Here is a 19,701-nt window from a genome sequence, read left to right on the forward strand (position 1 = left end):
GTGAGAAGGGTGGGAAAACTCTGTCTGCCATCTGGATCCACTTCTCTGCCCCTCAATGATCCTTTTCTAGGAATCAGCAAGGGACCAAGAAGATGTAGTTCTGGAAATCTCAGACTTTTCCCCAAGACACTCAGGACTCACCGTCCCCCAGGGGCAGAGGGGGATATGATAGACGTCGCCCTAGAGGCAGAGGGGGTCTGAGAAATTACGGATCTCGGGAACCTTTCTTGGACAGACCCGCACAGCAGCCCTGAAGGGTTGCCCGGCTGCTCGACTCTGGAGGCAGTCAGGGGCCGTCTATCGCTACACCTAACGGAGTGGGAGTCCATCACAAAAGATTGTTGGGTGTTGCAAATTATATCCTGAGGCTCTTCAATCCCATTCCTCGAGCCACATCTACTGCCGAAAGACCTCTCAGATGTTCCACCTGCGCACAGGGAGGATGCAGTACTGGAAATTACAAAGCTGCTAGAAAAATAGGTCATCCAACACCAGTTGGATTAGGCATTTATTCCAGGTTCTTTTTAGTTCCAAAAAAGACGGAGGACATAAGGCCAATTTTGGATCTCTCCACCTTGAACCTGTCAGTGGCCAGGACAAAATTCCGGATGGTCACCCTTCAGTCTATCCTGCCCTTCCTGCAAGAGAACAATTGGATGTGCTCAATCAACCTCCAGGATGCGTACTCTCATATCAAGATGGACAGATGCTCTCTGAGGTTTGTCCGTGTCCGGCTAGGAGCCAATCATTATCAGTTCTGAGCACTCCTCTTTGGTCTCACCACAGCCCCCAGGGTGTTTACTAATGTGATGTCAGTAGTAGCAGTTCACCTGAAACTCCAGGACATTCAGGTATTTCCCTACCTGGGGGAATTGGTTCCTCCCTGCCCCTTCCAGGCATCAGCTTTGTGAAGCGAGGGATTCCTTTCTTCTTCTAGTCTAGAGGTTAGGCATTACCATCAATCTCAACAAATCTTCTCTGACCCCTGTCCAAACATTAGACTTCATTGGGGCATGATTAGACACAATTCAAACCAGAATGTTTCTTACTCCAGACAGAATACGCAGTCTGAAGCTACATGTGCTTTGCATTTTTCAAACTCAGTCCCTGACAGCGGAAGTACTATTAAGGGCGTTGGGGTCCATGGCAGCCATGATCAATCTCTTGCCCTTGGCGCATCTTCACATGTGAATCTTTCAGTGGACACTTGCAGTACAATGGTCCCTGTTAGGTCTTCCATTGACTCACCCTTTCCGAATCTCTTGAGTGTGCAGGGACTCTCTTCGGTGGTGGATTCTTTCCTCGGACCTGGTTTGCGGACAGCCCTTTCTCCCACATTTTCCCATGGCCATGGTTACTACGGACGCCTCCAGCTGGGGTGGGGGCCCCACTCGGGAAGGACAGTTCAAGGCATACGGTCCCCCTATGAGACCAATCTGCATATCAATGTCCTGGAGATGGGGGCGGTGCACTTAGCATTGCAGGCTCTCCATGCCCATCTTCCTTCAGGAACAATTGCTATCTAGACGGAAAATATGTCGGTGGTCTGGTACATCAACAAACTGGAGGGAACCAGATCTTATTCCCTAGGCAGTAAAGCCATGAGAGTATGGGAATGGGAGATCTCCACCAGCCGTTTTCTAGTTGCAATGCACATTCCAGGGAGGTCCAGCATTCTAGCAGACAGGCTCAGCAGATCTATTCTGATGCCTCACGAGTGGTCTCTGAATCCCTTCAGTAGCGGAACAGATCTTTCACAAGTGGGGTCAGCCTTGCTGTGATCTGTTCGCATCTCCTTCCAATGCAAAATGCAGTGAGTTCTTTGCTCTGTACCCCCCCCCCCAAGGGGGAAGCCCCCAGAAACGCTCTGATTCATGCTTTCCTCCCTGGTCTTCTGTATTCTTTTCCTCCTCTTCCCTTAATATCAAAATTTCTTCAGAAAGCTTGCAGGCTGGGAAGCTTAGTTATCCTCAATGCCCCATTCTGGTCTCGCCAAGTCTGGTTTCCCTCTCTGAGGTCTCATCTGGTGGCTCCACCATGGACATTGGATCCTGTTCTGGATGTCATTTCTCATCCGTCAGGGATTCCCCATCCATTCCTGGACAGTCTAAAGTTCACTGCTTGTTTGCTCCAGTTCACATGATAGTCAGGACTCCCGGATTATCCTCTTCTGTCAAAAGAATTCTAGTGGCGGCTCATAAGTCTTCCACCAGAAAAGTGTACTCCAGTAAATGGAAACGTTTCTCAATATGGGCCTCTCAGCGTGCATTAGATCCTTTCACGGCTCCAATTTCTGCTGTATTGGAATTTTTTATTGGAAATTTTTCATCAAGGTACCAGTTTTTCTGCAGTCAAAGTTCATCTTGCGGCATTTTCTAATTATCATGTGGGGGATAATATGGTTTCCTTAGCATCTTCAAAGCTTTGTAAGGCCTTCCTCAAAGGTACCTTTCTTCGTCGACCCCGGTCAAGGATCCTACGCCACTGTGGGATCTTACCCTAGTACTTCAGGCCTTAGTTTTGCCTCCTTTTGAACCAGCAGCTTCAGCAGATGTGCAATTTCTGTCCTGTAAGACTGCCTTTCTGGTTGCCATTACATCTGCCAGGAGAGTTTCAGAACTTCAAGCTCTTTCGATCAAAGCCCCTTATATGATTTTTCATAAGGACAGGGCGTCTTTGCTTACTAATCCATCTTTTCTACCTAAAGTAGCTTCAGAGGCCAACATTAATCAACTGCTCAGATAGAACATTATGGTGAGTACATAACTTCTTTTTTTACTTCATTTCAGTTAGTGACAGCTTAGGTAGACAATCAGGGAGAGGCACCTACTGCTGGGTGAGTCCTGGGCCAGGTGTCAGCAATCTTAAAGGGAATAGCTATTTATAAATAATTATTGGGAAGGCATACATTGGAGGCAGTCATCTATTTTTTTATGGTGAATGGGTCATGTAGGTGCACTTTTGTATTCTGGAGTACACCATTTCTGGTTATAATTACTTCTACCTGCTGAGTCTTGGAGAATCACGCTGTCAGATATGAAAAGTATCATTTGGTCTTTCACTGAAATTAGCATCATTCTGGGAACCATCACTCACATTTTTTCAAAAGTCATTTCTGAAGTGGCTCTAAATAAGTCTGTTAATCTTCCATTTTCTCCCTTGAAATGTGATGTGTAGGCAAGCACATTCCCTCTTGCCTAGATGTTTTCTGCCAATTGCAGTTTTAAATGAAGAGTCATAAAGCTCAGGACAGATTAGCTGTTACTTTTGTTCCAAGTAAAGAAGAGTCCTCTTTGGTTGAACAGTTGTCCGAAGTGTCTTTCTCACTCCATTGTATTCTGTCATCTGCAAGCAACAAAACTTCATATAAGTCAACCAGTACTCATTACAGCAGAACATTAGTTACAGCTGCCAGTGTTGTTTCAGGAGTGTGTCCATAGTGGGTATTTGTACTGCTGGGCCTATGGTCTGGATCTCTAAAAATGAAACATTGTTTTGAGAGCACCATGCTCCTGGGCCTTTTTTGTTCTAAATACCTTCTTGGAAAGATTTCATTCCTTCTATTTTTATTTTGTATCATTTACTTGTGATTCTGCTTTTCACTTTAATCCAGCAGAGGGGCCCATGAAGTAAGATACTTCAGACGTCTTAGTACTGCCTTCTGTTCCTCTTGAGACATTTTAAATTGAGACTGCAATTGCATTGGAACCTACCTGTTAGTGATTTTTGTTAATTTTATTTACTTGTAATTATGTTGTGCTATGTTTCTCTTGTGTGTAGTACACCCTTGAAGTGGCAATCAGGAACAGGGGGCCACTGTAGCAGACAAGATCCTGAATTTCGGCATAGAGATGCTGGTTTAATTTAGGTGATGGGGGGGGGGATTAGCCTCACAAACTATGTACTAGAGGAAGTTTAAAGAGACATGCAGTAGGGCATATGGGGATTTCTTGTAAACCAGCTGCAGAGGGTATCTGAAAGATGAGCTGATACGTTGAGTGTCCACATTTTCTTAATCAATGGTAAGTATGCCTTACTTAAAGAATTACCCTTGTGATGTGTCTGTACATTGTTTTAGTCAAAGGAGGTGGCCAAAACAGAATGCATGTCATCTGCATTGTTTCACCCATGGCTTCTTTACTAGCAGTCATTTCTAGATTTGTTTCCAAGTGCAGGTTATATGCTGCTATTAAGCTACCAGGATCAGTCAACTTACTTCAGCATGTAAGATCTGATGTGATGTTGTCCTATCTCATCTTCATTCTTACTAGGGTGGGCTCAGATCCGATCTTCAGATCCATCTCGGCCTTTATTTAGAAGCTCAAAGCCCTCTGTCAGCTTGTGGCTAAAATTCCTGTCCCAGCATGCACTAGAACCAACCCCAGATCTAATTTGCCACTAAACAGAGCCAGCATTTGTCTGCTAGCCCTGGCTAAGTATAATCTTTTTGATTACCTTTTGCTATAACTCTTAAGAGTTTTTTGTTGGTATAATTTGATTTTTTAGCTTTTATAGCTGAGTGTGTCTTCTTGTAACTGGATAATTTTTGAATTGAGCTGGTTTTCTGACTTTGGCCGTTGTTTACCCACTAGGCCCTGTATTCCCTTCCCAGCGTTTGATTTTTTGTAGTTGCTCTTTCTGTAATAGTTTGGTTAAATTAGAGAACTATTAAACAGACCATTTGTAGTTAGGGGGCTTTAACCCTAGTGTTCTTGCTGTTTATTCTTCAGTTTTTCATTTAGTGCAGTGTCGTGGTAGTGTTACAGTTTATTTAACTTAGAGAATTGTAGCAGGGTCCTTTTAAGTTAGAGGACTTAGTCTTTCTTCCCTGTGTGTTCTGTGTCAGGGCCCATTTAAGTTAGAGGGCTTAGCCTTGTTTTTTCCCCGTGTGTGTTGTGTTTTCAGTAGCTCAACCCATTTAAGTTAGAGGGTCCAGACGATACTGGAGAAAGAGAGAAGAATTTTTGTTGTAGTTTTTTGTTGCTCTTCTTGACCTTTAAAAATGTCGGGTAAAGAATCTAGGCCAATGAGCTTTAAAAAAATGTGAAAAGTGTAGCAAAAAAATGCCCCTTAGTGATAAACACACCCTTTGTGTTTATTATCTTGGAGCTGTCCATCTCCAGGAGTTGTGCTCCATCTGCCATTCGTTTAATCATAGAGCCCTCTTGGAGAGGAAGAATAAGTTGATCATAAAAGGTCTTCTTAAAACCCCTTTCTCAGAGGCATTGGAAGAAGGTATGGATTCACCTAAATCTGATAAGCCTACTTCAGCTAAATATGACAAATCAGAAAAATCTGTAAAAAGACCTTCTGCGTCTACTTCTTTGGATCTGGCATATAAAATACCCAAATTGTCCTCCTCGGATCTGAGGGTTACTGGATCAGACAAAGCCCCGTTGGCTCCGACTCCTTCTTGTTTAGTGCTAGTGGAGTTTGAACTAAGCAGCCGGTCCCCAACCTTGGAGCTGGTATCCCCTATTTTGAGATCTCCCATTCTTCAAAAGACAAAATCTCCCATCCTCTCAACGCAGTCTTCTAGGAGTCTTTATGATGACGACTTGGATTGGGTGGTACAGAGACTATTACAGACACCGGTGCTGGCGAAATTACTGCTGGATCCGAACCCTACAGCTTTGGATCCTACAACATCCACCTCCTCTGCTCCATGTCCTCCTCCGATCCAACCTCTGGCTTTGGAGTCGGAATGTCAAGACTTGGTATTAATGGAATTGTCGGATCTGAGACCCACCACTGGTTCCACATATCTGACCATGGCTCAGTCGTCCTTGGCTCCATCAGAGCTGGAGGAGTCTAGGAGTCGACACTCTCTGGTCGAGTCCAGAGGGGTGGGTCAGATCAGACAGCTGTCGAATCCGACTATGCCTATTGGTGCCTCGACTCGGGTGAGTTTGGCTCCTACCTTGGCCTCGGGTCCATCGTCACTGGTTCCGGGGGGGGGGGTCCTTCGGCTTCTTCGGATCCAGGGATATCCCCGAATCAAGGATGGGGGGGTTGTCGAGGTTATGAGGAAGGTGCTGTCTCCACAGACAGGTGTGCAGTCTTCTCTAGATATTCCTCCTTCCAGAGCACTGGTTCCTGCCTCTTTAACCCTGCATGCACAGGGACACAGAGACCTAGGCCTCAGGATGCCCTGCAGGGCACCCCTCACTCTTCTGAAACCTCCCCAGAGTGCCCATCTGACGAGTTCCCTTGGGACTGGCTGTGCAAGAGGACGCACTTAGACTCCCCAGAGGAGTGTGTCACTTCTGATATGGCCCTTGATGATGCAGAAAAGTCCCCACGGTTGCCTCCTGATGATGTCTCCTTTGGTGACATCCTGGAAATACTTATACAGAGAGGTGACTGGAAGTCCTATAAGCCGGCGACATAGGAGTCCGTATACCTAAAGGTCTTTGGGTCTCACCCTTCCACCTCTTGGGTGTCTCCGCCTTTCGATGAGCTTCTGAACCTGGTTTCTCGAAAGGCATGGGAGTGCCCAGATTCCATGGAACCTATTCCTAGAAGGCCAAACAAATTTAGCACAGCTCCCTCTGACAAAACTTTTTTAACTGAAGGAGTCTCAGTCGATGCCATGGTCATGGCAGCGGCCACTAAGAAGGAACTCTTGGAGACATCTTCTTCTGTCCATCCTCCAAACAAGGAGTCCAGGACTATGGACAGGTATGGAAAGCGCATTTTTTTCCTCAGTGGCTTTTTCTCTTAAATCGCTGAACTATCTTACCTATTTCACAAGACTGCAGAGGGATCTCCTGAAAGAGTTATAACCCCCAAGGTTCAGTAGCTGAAGGGGCTTCTGGCAAAGTATCCTCTCAACTCACTACTTTAAATACAGTGGTTAATGCATCCATGAGGCTCATATTCTATGCAGCTTTTGGAGCAAGTAGAGCAGCAGACTCTGGAATTTCCCTAAGGAGACATTCTTGGATGCGCTTATGTGACTTTGCGGAACTCTTTAAGTCTTCTGTTGTAAACGTCCCATTTGACAGCTCGTCTTTGTTTGGGTCTAAGGTAGAGGACACACTGACCAGATGTGAACAGGAAGGAAAGACTCTCTCTGCCGTAGGAGTCCATTTTTCCATGCCTACCAGACCTTATCTCAAAGGTCAGAGAGGTAGTGCTAAGATGTGGTTCCAAAAATCACAGAGTTCTTTTCAGGGCACACGTGCTGAAACTTCCGCCAGAGGCAGGGGGGGGGGAGTAGTAATGGAAGATGCTGATCTCGGTGTAAAGGGGGTCTGCAAAATCAGGGCAACACAGAATCTTTCTTTGGTAGGCCCTTTCGGTGCTCCTGAAAGGAGGCCTAACTGTCCAGCTCTGGAGGCAGTCGAGAGTCACTTATCCTTGTACCCAGAAGCCTGGCAACAAATAACAAAAGACAAATGGGTACACAGCATCATATCCAGAGGTTACGTCATCCAGTTCTCCCTTCACGCCCCAAAGATAAAAAAAAGTTCCGGACATTCCACCCCGTCAAAAGGAGCAGGCGACTCTAGAAATGTAAAAGTTGCTAGACAAAAAAGTCATCCAAAAAGTCCCCACAGACCAAGTAGGATTCGGAACTTACTCAAGATTCTTTTTAGTTCCAAAGAAAATGCGACTGGAGACCAATTCTTGATCTAAGCATTCTAAACAAATCAGTAAAGAAGAGCAAGTTCTGGATGGTGACACTGCAGTCAATACTCCCTTTCTTGGGAAAAGACAATTGGATGGGCTCTGTAGATCTCCAGGATGCATACTGCCTCATAAAAATGGAAGGTGATCCAGGAGACACTTACGCTTTCGCCTGGGAGCCAGTCACAACCAGTTTCAGGCTCTGCCCTTTGGTCTCACTACAGTCCCTACAGTGTTCACCAAATATATGGCAGTAGTGGTGACTCACTTGAGACGACTAGGATTCTGGGTGTTTCCATACTTAGACGACTGGCTCTTAACCACCACGATCAGGCATCAGCTCATCAAAGCCAGAAATACAACCTTGTAGCTCTGCTTCCTCCTAGGGATTACCATAAACTATGGAAAATCCTCCTTGGAGCCTTTTCGGCATGTGGTATTCATAGGAGCAGAATCAGACTCAACACAAATGATGGCAAGACTTCCACCAGAAAGCATACAGTCTCTGAGGTACCAGGTGAGATATCTTTTAAAAAGGAAGAAAGCCCAAGCGAAGATGGTCCTCAAAGCTCTAGGGATCATGGCAGCAGCGATAGTTTTGGTCTCCCTAGGATGTTTGCATATGAGGATTCTTCAGTGGTTGCTATCCACTCAGTGGTCATTGCAAGAACTGCCGATATCTCACAAAATAATCATAACAGAAACTTGCAAGAAGGATCTTTGATGGTGGCAACACTCCTCTCCTCTGACTCTAGGTTGACTGTTTGTTTCCCACAACCTGTGGCCACGGTGATGACGGACATCTCTCAGATGGGGGGGTCATTATATGGGAAGGACAGTCCAAGGCACCTGGCAGGATCACAAGGCCCACTTGCACATCAGTGTCCTAAAGATGAGAGCAGTGCTTTTAGCAAGCACTCTAGGACTCTCTTCCCCTGGGAACCATTGCAATACAAACAGACAACATATCAGTTGTATGGCATATAAACAAACAAGGAGGATCCAGTTTTTACCCCCTTTGTCAAGAGGCCATGAGAGTATGGCAGTGGGATACCTCCTTCCAACGTTTTCTGATAGCAATGCACATCCCCGGGAAATCCAACATGATAGCAGACAGAATCAGCAGAGAGATTATGATGCCTCACGAGTGGTCTCAGAAACAGGAAGTAGCAGAAAAAAATTTCCGAAAATGGGGCCAGCCTTGCTGCAACCTCTTTGTGGCACCTGTGAATGCTAAATTCAGCAGCTACTTTGGCCTCATCCCCCCTCTGGGGGAGTCACCAAGGAGTGCACCTGTTCACGATTGGCCTCCGGGCCTCCTCTATGCTTTTCACCCTTTTCCACTAATTCCCAAAGTCCCTGTTGCTTGGGAAGGGACTTGATAATCAACGCTCCATACTGGCCTTGCCAACTCTGGTTCCCTTCCTGTGGCCTCATCTTCAGTAGAAGCCTTGGATTCTGGACCCAGTTCCAGATCTTCTGACTCATGCATCAGGAACTCTCCACCCATCCCTTCAGACCCTCAAGCTGATAGCATGGCTGCTCCAATTCCAACGATAGCCAGGTTTCCAACCCTCTCCTCTTGAGTTAAACACATTCTTATCTCTTCCCATAAACCATCAACAAGGAAGATTTATAAAACCAAATGGAAAAGATTCTGCCTATGGTCTACCAATAGCTATGTTGATCCTTTTTCTGCTCCAGTTACTTTCATTCCGGACTTCCTACCAAAACTTTTCAACGACTGTACAGCTGCAGCCACTATTATAGTTAAGCTAGCAGTGATCTCCAATTTTCATTTGTGAGACTCTGGCTCCAACAGAATGTCTCATAAACTATGCAAAGCCTTTCTCAAAGGTGCTATGTTATTAAGACCGCCTATCAGAGACCCACCAGTGCCATGGGACCTAAATTTCATTCCATCCCACATATTTTTTTTTTCCCTTTGAATCAGTATCATCTTGTGAATTAAAATTTTTGACTTGGAAAACTATTTTCTTGATAGCAATCACCTCTGCTAGAAGGGTGTCAGAGTTGCAAGCATTGTCCATAAAGCCCGCATATTTGCTTTTCCATAGAGACAGGGTGTCTTTGCGAACAAACCCCTCCTTTTTACCTAAGGTGGTTTCAGAGACAAATTTAAACCAAAGTATACAATTACTAGTTTTCTTCCCAAATTATGAAAAGAAGGCAGAGTACATGTTACCTCAGCAGGATGTACATAGACAATTAGGTTTTACCTACATAGGACTGCAGAATTCTGAAAATCTGATCAGTTATTTGTTTCTTTTTCAGATTCAAAGAAAGGATCCTCTGTCTCTAAAGTTACACTTTCCAAATGGCTATCAGACTGTATAACTTTTATTTACAAGTCTCAAAATAAAGAATTTCCAAAAAAAAAAAATGTTAAGTCCCATTCTACAAGAGCCAGTGCAACTTCTTCAGCTTTTCTGGCTAAACTGCCAATTGACAGCACTAATTACAAAGTTGATTCGGTCCCCAGGAATAGAGCCTCTTTTGGATCCATGGTTCTTAGGAATATTCTCCCGTTGGCCACCTATAGGACAATACATAAAGAAGTTATGTACTCTCCATAACATTCCATGTGTGTTGTCCATATTTGCCTTCATTCTAACATCCCACCCTCCTTCTCCCTTCCCTTCTTTTATTTTTAGAAGACCAGGTCTGTACGAATTGGATTACCTTGACCTCTGTCCTTCTTCATCAGCCTCTGAGTCCTTCCTTGGAGTACATATAACTTTATATTAGGGCAAACAAGATCTGGGGATGGTTCTAGTGCATGCTGGGATATGGATTTTAGCCACGAGCTGGCAGAGGGCCTCGAGCTTGTAAATAAAGTGTGAGATGGATCCGAGGATTGGATCCGAACCCAATGTAGTAAGAATGAAGGTGAAGATGGACAACAAACATGGAACATTATGGTCAGTACATAGCTTCTTTTTTTCCTGTATCACATGTTGAGGAACCACTGAACAGCTGTTTTCCAATTGTCTTTTGCAGCTGACATTACATCAAAACTAAATGAAGATAACGTCCATCTTGTTTCCTTGTCTGGGTGTAACAGGTAAATATTTCAGGTTTTAAATGCTCCATTTATCCCTGGTGTAGAATCCTAATATAGGTACTTGCAAATATTCAGTGGAAACAATGGTGTGATGGACTAGTTGCAGTGCAAGATAGATATACAACAAATTGGACATTTGTTTATAAAGTTATTCTTTGTGTTCTTTTTTACGTATTTCTGTTTTCTATCACTTTCATGAGCCTACCTTCATCTGTGATCATGTGGCTGGGTATTTGTCTGTGTATTGACCCATTCCTTCTAATCCAATTTATGGATTCTTAAGCTGCTTGTCAGATCTAGCTTGGCAGCATTAGTGCTCCAGCCTTGACCCCTTTAAGAGTTTCTTCCCATTATGCTCCATGGACAAGAATTATCACAGAAATCATTTGCCACCATTGTGAATGGACATGGATCTTTTCTTGGCATTGAGCTAATTGCTCCTCCTTGTTTGTTGTAAAAAAAAAAATGAAATAATTGGTCAATTTTATGTCTTATTTTTATAGATGTAGGTATTATCTGCCCCTTTGCTGTTTTTCACTCTACTTTTGATGCATTATCCCCATTTTCCTTCCCTTTTACTCAGTGTTGGCATTTTCACCATCATCTTTCTTTTACAAAAAAAAAAATATTAAAAATTGTTATTTATCCTTTTGCTATATATAGAAATATCTCTTTTTATAATATTGCATTGTTAACTTCTTACTTTGTAACCGAGTAAGCTGGTGTTTTGTCAGTAGACAGAGGAATTACTCAGCTCACCACATAGGAATGATGTAGTTTACACTGCTGGTAAATTCTATATATGTATGTGTGTATGTCTGCTTTAGGGACTTGACTTCGATAAAAACAAGTGGAAAAGTTTCAGAAAATGTACTAAATGTGGGTACAAAATGCCACCTCAAGGCACACATAAGCTATGTGTAGTGTGCTTGGGTGTGGATCACTTGACTGTGGACTGTTCTTTTTGTAAAGCTTTTTGGACTCAAAAGCATTGTCCAACTAAAGGAATAAGCTTACCATTAAAGGTCTTTTGCCCCTGGATCAGGAGCCATCTAAATATAGAAAGAAAAAGGCACTCCGAAGATTTGAAACCTCCTTTGACTCCAAAAACTCCTTGAACAGAGATGCCTATGACACTGACACAACATACTCTTCTCCATTAGCTTCAAAGTTGTAAGAGACAATCATAATTCAAAACAGTGTAAGAAACTTCTCTGTGTGGAAGATTTTCAGTCCATATATTTCTAGTTAATCACTGTATATTAATCAGATCAGACAACAGTAGTAGAAGTAGCGAACGTAAACTCGTCAAGTCAAAAAGTAATAATAGAAAATATATAATTCTACAGCATTACTAAGTATTCGAAAGTAATCCAAGCAAGGCAGGCAGTCTGTTTCCAGTCGAAAATCCTTTATTAAGTACACAGACAAGCGATCCAAGTAAAACAAAAATAGAGTAATAATTTCCTCACAAGCTTTCTAAATATATATATGCTTTTTATTAGGCAAGGGAGTGGTTTATTGTGCTGTAAAACAAAGTGTTATTGGTACACATGTTAAATTCACATCCCTTCCCCCATCAGTGTGACATTCGAGCTGGTCCTGCCCTACCTAGTAGCTGTCATAATAATATATAGCCCTAATGTACTTTAATAGTACATCTTATTTAACCAAATTATTAAGTCTGTGATTTTATACAAGGCAATATACTACATGGCTGGAAATATATCAACCTTAGTTCATTTTGTGATCAAAAATTATATATAAATATATACATATACATTTTGCATGTAAAAATCAGTTTCTATTTTCATAACCTATTGTTAACAAAGATCGCTTTCGTCCTTCTAGACTTATTCAGGTCTGTGTACAAGAACCCTAAAAACCTATATAATTGTATAATTAGTTAGTATTGTTATTACCATCATTTTGAATAAAGTGGAAAAAAGAGAACCAGAAAAAAGTAAAAAAATATATGTGTGATGATGGAAACAAAATATACACTTAAATTTCAAATGATTTAAAATGGTATTTAAAACCAATTTGTAGAACAAAATAAAATAAAATACACTTAGTCATGTAAACAATGTGGCAATTTTCTAAGTTCCAGTGCAAATTGAACAGTAGTAGTTTAGTCCAGGCTTTCTAAAAGAGTTCAGCTTTAATTGCCACATGAGTTCCTGTTTCTCCAGAATATTTGGGATGTCTCCTTCAAGATCGCCCATGTCTATGCGATCCAGGATCTGGAACTTAAAACCTGTGTGTCTTTTATGAAGAGAAAGGTGTTTGGCTAGTGCATTATTTTTACATCCAGAGCGGATTTCTGACAGATGACATGAAATCCTTCGCTTGAGTTTATTTACAGTCTTGCCCACATAGAATGCATCACATTCATTGCACTGTGCCCTGTAAATTACTTTTTTAGTGTTACAGTCACCCCCTGCACTGGTTTTAATGATCTTCTTTAAATAAGGGCAATAAAAACTATCACCTTGCTGTATAAATATACAAAATGTACAATTAGTTTCACATCTTTTATTGCTTTTCTCACATGGTGTAGGTTTAAATTCAACAAAACTTCTAATATTCCTGGCCTTCCTATAAACAAATGATGGGGCTTCATCTAAGATGTTAATCAGAAAAGGGTTTCCTGTGACAATGTCCCAGTTTTCTTCAATAATATTTTTGATACTGTGGTAATCCAAAGTGTATGTCAGGATGCAGCTATTTTTGCATTTGTTATTCTCTGTGGGATTACTTAACATTTTTCTACTGGGGAGGTTGAGTGAAGGTGCTTCAGTCCTTTTCAGTTCTATAATGGGTTCCAGGATGTTTTTTAACATCTGACTTTCATAGCCTCTCACTAGAAAATCATTCTCTAAGTTGTTCAGGTCTTTGTTTCCATCATCATACATATTTGTTTTACTTTTTTCTGGTTCTCTTTTTTCCACTTTATTCAAAATGATGGTAATAACAATACTAACTAATTATACAATTATATAGGTTTTTAGGGTTCTTGTACACAGACCTGAATAAGTCTAGAAGGACGAAAGCGATCTTTGTTAACAATAGGTTATGAAAATAGAAACTGATTTTTACATGCAAAATGTATATGTATATATTTATATATAATTTTTGATCGCAAAATGAACTAAGGTTGATATATTTCCAGCCATGTAGTATATTGCCTTGTATAAAATCACAGACTTAATAATTTGGTTAAATAAGATGTACCATTAAAGTACATTAGGGCTATATATTATTATGACAGCTACTAGGTAGGGCAGGACCAGCTCGAATGTCACACTGATGGGGTAAGGGATGTGAATTTAACATGTGTACTAATAACACTTTGTTTTACAGCACAATAAACCACTCCCATGCCTGATAAAAAGCATATATATATTTTTAGAAAGCTTGTGAGGAAATTATTACTCTATTTTTGTTTTACTTGGATCGCTTGTCTGTGTACTTAATAAAGGATTTTCGACTGGAAACAGACTGCCTGCCTTGCTTGGATTACTTTCGAATACTTAGTAATGCTGTAGAATTATATATTTTCTATTATTACTTTTTGACTTGACGAGTTTACGTTCGCTACTTCTACTACTGTTGTCTGATCTGATTAATATACAGTGATTAACTAGAAATATATGGACTGAAAATCTTCCACACAGAGAAGTTTCTTACACTGTTTTGTTTTTAGACCCACTACACTTTAGTGGGTTGTTTTGAGACTTTGGGGATACCACGGAGATTACTTGTTTTTTGTTAGACAATCATAATTCAAGACAAATCTTCCGAAAGGTTCCCAAGCCAAGCTTCATCTCAGAAGAAACTGTTGAGGATCCCTTCCCAGCCTCCTTCTACTTTGTTCATCTTGTCCTTCCGGACCTACAAGGGTACTTTAGAGGAAAACCTGTATTGCTTAATGAAGACCTTCCTGAAGACAGAGATCGAAATGAAAGTTCTCCCATTCCCTTCATTTTCAAAGGAGGATAGGGGTGTCCCCCCCCCATGTCACTTATTGTCACTTCTTCTTTGGTGAGAATTTTGGCACTGATCGTCTTGGATCTGGTCCTGGACCCAAGGTCCTTGTCCCTGGTGCCGACCGTACCTTGTGGTTTGGCATTTGAGAATTAGATCCAAGGAACTCAACTCAGACGGAGTTATGCCTGAGGCCATATATCATGGATTGAATCTATAAGCCTCAACATGCTGTTTATGTTGATTAATATTTTCTTTTAAAAGTTTTGAGTGGAAAACTTGCAGTTTTTGCAGTTTTTTTTTTCTTTGAGGCTATAATTACTGAGAACATTTACAGCATGTTAAACAACTTTTTAAATTAATTTCTTGTTTAAATTGCAGTCTTGGGCCCATTTTGTTTATGTGACATTTCTGGAGGAAGTTTACTTAATGTTATTATTATTTCCTGGTCTAAGGGTATTTTAGGCTGTTTTTATTTACATTAGACAAATAGTAGTCTTTATTTACAATTTATTTACATTTGGGATCTCTATGATGTGTTTATTGTGCTTTGTGCTGGGTTACTGAAATTATTATCTTTTTTCCACAGTATGGTATTCTGTATAGTTTTTCTATAGAAAAAGACTTCTATTTGCTATTTAGAGGGAAGTTTGTGGGATTTGTCCATTTGGTACTGATTTCACAGTGCAACCAGTACTTTGTATTGATATGGCCAATCCCCCTCCCCTCATTTTAATGTGTTCAGGTGCAGTCCCACCACCATCTTCCTCTTTTGCACCTAAAAAAAATGAAAGAATAAATAAAAAAGTATGCCTTAACCTATAGCTTGTGACTCCACAATAACCTTAGCTTTGGCTAGCTCTCAGTCCATGCGGCTCCTTTTACCTCAAGGTTCCCTGGTGTGGTCAAAGTATCAGAACTGTAAGTGACATGAGGGTCAGACACATCCTCTGAGGCTGTACCATTGACTGCTTCAAGTATTGAATAGCCAAATCCTTTAGGTGGAGAGGAAGTCAGGGGTGCAGAAACTGTTGCCAGTATTGATGAAGCCTACATTTAGTGGGTGAAAGCGCTTAACCTTAATTGTCATTAAAGAAGATTTTTATAGTACTGCTGGTGTGCTTGACCTTGTTGTGGTGCTATTTGTGACTCTTCTGCGTTCGTGTTTTGGATGAGGAGTTTATAGTTGAAAGAACGCTCGTTCATTTTCTAGTAATTGCTTTTTTGGCAGCTACCATAATTAGACACAGCAAGGCCTTACCATGTCTAGGCAATTCTGATTCTGTATCATAGCTCTGAAAAAATCATCCCCCTTGTCACACCAGTCTGCCCACCCAACATCACCACAGTGCATCCTGCAGGGAATCCTTAAATTGTGCCAACTCACCACTCCTAGAAAATATGATCTGATGTTGTCAATCTTTACATAATCCTTGACTGTGGGCTCGGTTCTGAGCCTCGGAAATGACTCACCCATTATTCCAGCTCGCGCCTTCCAAAACTCTCGAGCTAAGCTCTACCCACAATGCTCCTCACCAAATTACCTCAGATCTCGCTTGCCGCTTCATAGTGCCAGATGCGTTCTCTCCGATCTCCCGAGCATTAGCTTATTCTTCAAACTGTAAGTCAGTTTTTTCTATATTCTTTCTTTAATTCCTAATTGTACTGCCCCGCTCCTCTTTTAGATTGTCTTTAGTGTGTGAGTGTGTCTGTTTTCTCTCCTTTTTTATCATTAGGAAGACTCAAGTGCCGTCATTGGTAATTTGGATCCGAACCCAATGTAGTAACTCTACATACCATTGTTGGTATTCCCATTCTCTTTCTTTTCCTTTATTTACCTAAAAAAAAAAAAAAAAAACTCTGTTCTCTTTCTTTCTTTCTAGTACAACAGTGCATGTGTGTGTGTCTGTATGTTTTCTTTATGGCCGGCAAACCCTCTAAAGGCATCACTGGCTTCAAATGATGCCAGAAAATGTGAAAGGAAAATGCCTAACTCGGATGGACACACTCTTTGTGTGTATTGCTCGGTGTGGTCCATCTACAAGAAGACTGTACGATCTGTCATGGGTTTAGTTCCAGAACCCTGATAGATCGCAAAAACAAACTTATCTTAAAAGACTTTCTTAAGTTGGATTTTGAAGAGGCCCTATCTCGTCTGAAAACAGAAGCCTCGTCCTCTTCTTCCTCCTCTTCCAAACCGAAAAGCAAAGTTACTCGGTTCTGACACATTCCTTGGAACCACCTTCTAAAATTGCCAAATCCCCCATGGTGCCGACAGCCTCAATACGTCAGTGGGCCAAGATATCCAGTCACTGGTGCCATCAGCATTGACCTCTTTAGCATTAGTGCCCTCAGTACAGGTATCGGTGCAGACAACACCCCCTTTGGTACCATCCGACCACTCAGAACCGAAGGACCCTCAGGCAAAACTTTTACGTCGCACTACTTACTCCCCATCAGTGAATTCTTTTGTGAACCATATTCCCAGTCCCTTATTGGAGACATGGCCACTAAAATCTCCATCGTTCTTCTCTCTTCGGTCTACCAAGAGTTTGTCTGAATCTGATATTATGTGACTAGTGGACAGCTCCTTACGACGAGGGGATTATCTCCTCCCACGGTTCCTAGCCTTGTTAGTTCTGGAACCTTACCTTCTTCCACATCTCTACCTGTTTCTCATTTGACTCCAGCTGAGACTTCAGAGCCCTGGTACTGACCTCCCTGGCTTTGATTGTTTTGGTGCTGGTCAGAGCTCCTTCTCTGGCACTGATAGTTACCCTGCGTTCTTCCGGTTTGTCGGAACCAGAGGTCGTCCTGGGTTGGGGCTTTGTTGCTGGTTCTGAGGGGCAGGGTTCAACTTTGTTACTTTTGGAGCTTTCCATGCCTCTTGATGTTTTGGCACATGTAAGCTCGACCCTGGCTTCTGCTTCAGAAGCAGCCTCCTCAGTGTGGGATGAAACCACAGTTCCAAATGAGTCTTTTTGAGTTCCATGCTCTCATCCCTCTATGGGGGGACCTGCCTTCCAGGCTATGGAGGGGGGCCTTGTCCATTGTGGGCAAATAGTGTATGCCTTCCCTGTCGGACCAAACATTGTTTCCATCCCCTCAACCGGAGCTTCCCCCAGTCTCTACTCTGGGACAGAGGGCACAAAAGTCTCAGGATCAAACCACTTTGGTTGTGTCATCTTTGGATACTTCTCTGGCACACCCAACCGAAGAGGTATCTTTGAAGAAAAAGTGCAAGAGGAAGCACTTGGACTCCGCTGAAGAGTACTTCACAGAGGATACTGATTTTGATGAAGGGGAGGGTTCCCCTAAGTCATCCCCTGAAGATGTTTCCTTCCAGGACGTCCTAGAAATCCTTAAACTGAGGGGTGGCTGGACTACCCTCCAGCTTTCCTCAGAGTAATCTGTATACCTAGATACTTTTCATGCCTAGCCCTCTACCTCTTGGATCTCTCCATCCACTAATGATCTTGTTAAGTTGATTGCTCAGCAGGCTTGGAAGTTACCTGACTCTATCGAGCCAGTCCCAAAGAGACCTGGCCATTTTTTCTCTGCCCCTAAAGATCATCTACACTGGGCCAAAGATATTCCTGTGGACACCATGGTGGTTGTGGCAGCCACCAAGAAGGAACTTACTGATGGAAGTCCTGCTATCCATCGTCCTAACAAGAAGTCTAGGATGATGGATAGATTTGGGAAGCGCATATACACTTTATTGACTTTTGCTCTCAGGTTCTTGAACTATATGGCACATTTTACCAGGCTTCAAAGAGAACTGCTTAAAGAAGCTTTCAGATACTCTTTCAGGAGCAGTAACTGAAGCAGTTCAAGACAAAGTTGCCTCTCAGCTCACCACCCTAGAATCTACCTCCAGTTCATCCATGAGGCTAATTGCTCATGCTGCCGAAGGGACGACAAGAGCAGCAGGTTCAGGCATAGCCATCAGGAGACTCTCCTGGATGCTTTTATGTAATTTTGCGGAGCCATTTAAGTGTTCTTTCATCAAAGCTCCATTTGAGGGATCATTCCTGTTTGGCCCCCCCAAAAAGAGACACTAGCCAGATGTGAGAAAGATTGGAAGACCCTTTCTGCCGTGGGTGTATGCTTTTCCACTCCTCAACAGCCTTATTACAGGAACCAGGGAAGTGGTAGGCTATGGTTCAAAAACAGCCAAGGAGCTTTCCAAGACTCATGTGGCACTGACTTCCCCTGGAGCAGAGGGGGGAGTAATAATGGAAGACGCCATTCAAGAGGCAGAAATGGCCCACAGAGTCAGTGTTCCAGAGACTCTTTCTCTGGTAACTCCCCTGAGTGCTCCTGAAAGGATGGCCAATTGGCTTCCTCTGGATGCAGTCGGGGGACGATTATCCCTGTACCAGTCTGCCTGGCAAGGAATAACGATAGACAAAATGGGTGCAGAGGATCATTACCAGAGGTTACAACATCACCCTTTCAGAGGAATCAAAAAGACCAAGAAGAATCCAGGACGTTCCTCCCAGTCACAGGAAGGCATCAGCCTTAGAAATTCAAAAACTGCTCAACAAAAGAGTCATCCAGGCAGTCCCACCAGACCAGAGAGGATCCGGAATTTACACAAGATTATTTTTGGTGCCAAAGAAAACAGGGGACTGGAGTGCAATTTTGGACCTCAGTCAGCTGTACAAATCAGTTCAACAAACCAAGTTCTGGATGGTCTCAGTTCAGTCTATACTTCCATTCTTGGAAAAAGACGATTGGATGTGCTCAATAGATCTTCAGGATATGTATTACCATATAAAAATGGACACGTGGCCCAGAAGATTCCTGCGCTTCTGGCTGGGAGCCAGTCACTATTAGTTCAGAGCACTGCCCTTTGGTCTCAACACAGCCCCCAAGGTGTTCATCAAATGCATGGCAGTGGTAGCAGCCCATCTCAGACTGCTAGGATTCCGAGTGTTTCCATATCTAGATGACTGGCTTTTTACTGCTCCCAGCAGGTTTCAACTCCTAAA

The 19,701-nt window shown here is 42.5% G+C and overlaps 1 protein-coding gene across 1 annotated transcript in view; it reads left to right on the forward strand.

The window, feature by feature from the left end:
• ZCWPW1 (zinc finger CW-type and PWWP domain containing 1) overlaps positions 1 to 19,701 on the forward strand; it is a 2,385,176-nt gene that overhangs the window by 491,953 nt on the left and 1,873,522 nt on the right. Inside the window, exon 4 of the mRNA XM_044076340.1 lies at positions 10,654 to 10,717. Coding sequence (XP_043932275.1) covers positions 10,654 to 10,717 — 64 coding nt within the window. The remainder of the gene's footprint in view (positions 1 to 10,653; positions 10,718 to 19,701) is intronic.

The sequence above is a fragment of the Protopterus annectens genome, chromosome 7.part0, assembly GCF_019279795.1.
Source record: "Protopterus annectens isolate FY-2018-M chromosome 7.part0, PAN1.0, whole genome shotgun sequence".
Lineage (NCBI taxonomy): Eukaryota > Metazoa > Chordata > Ceratodontiformes > Protopteridae > Protopterus > Protopterus annectens.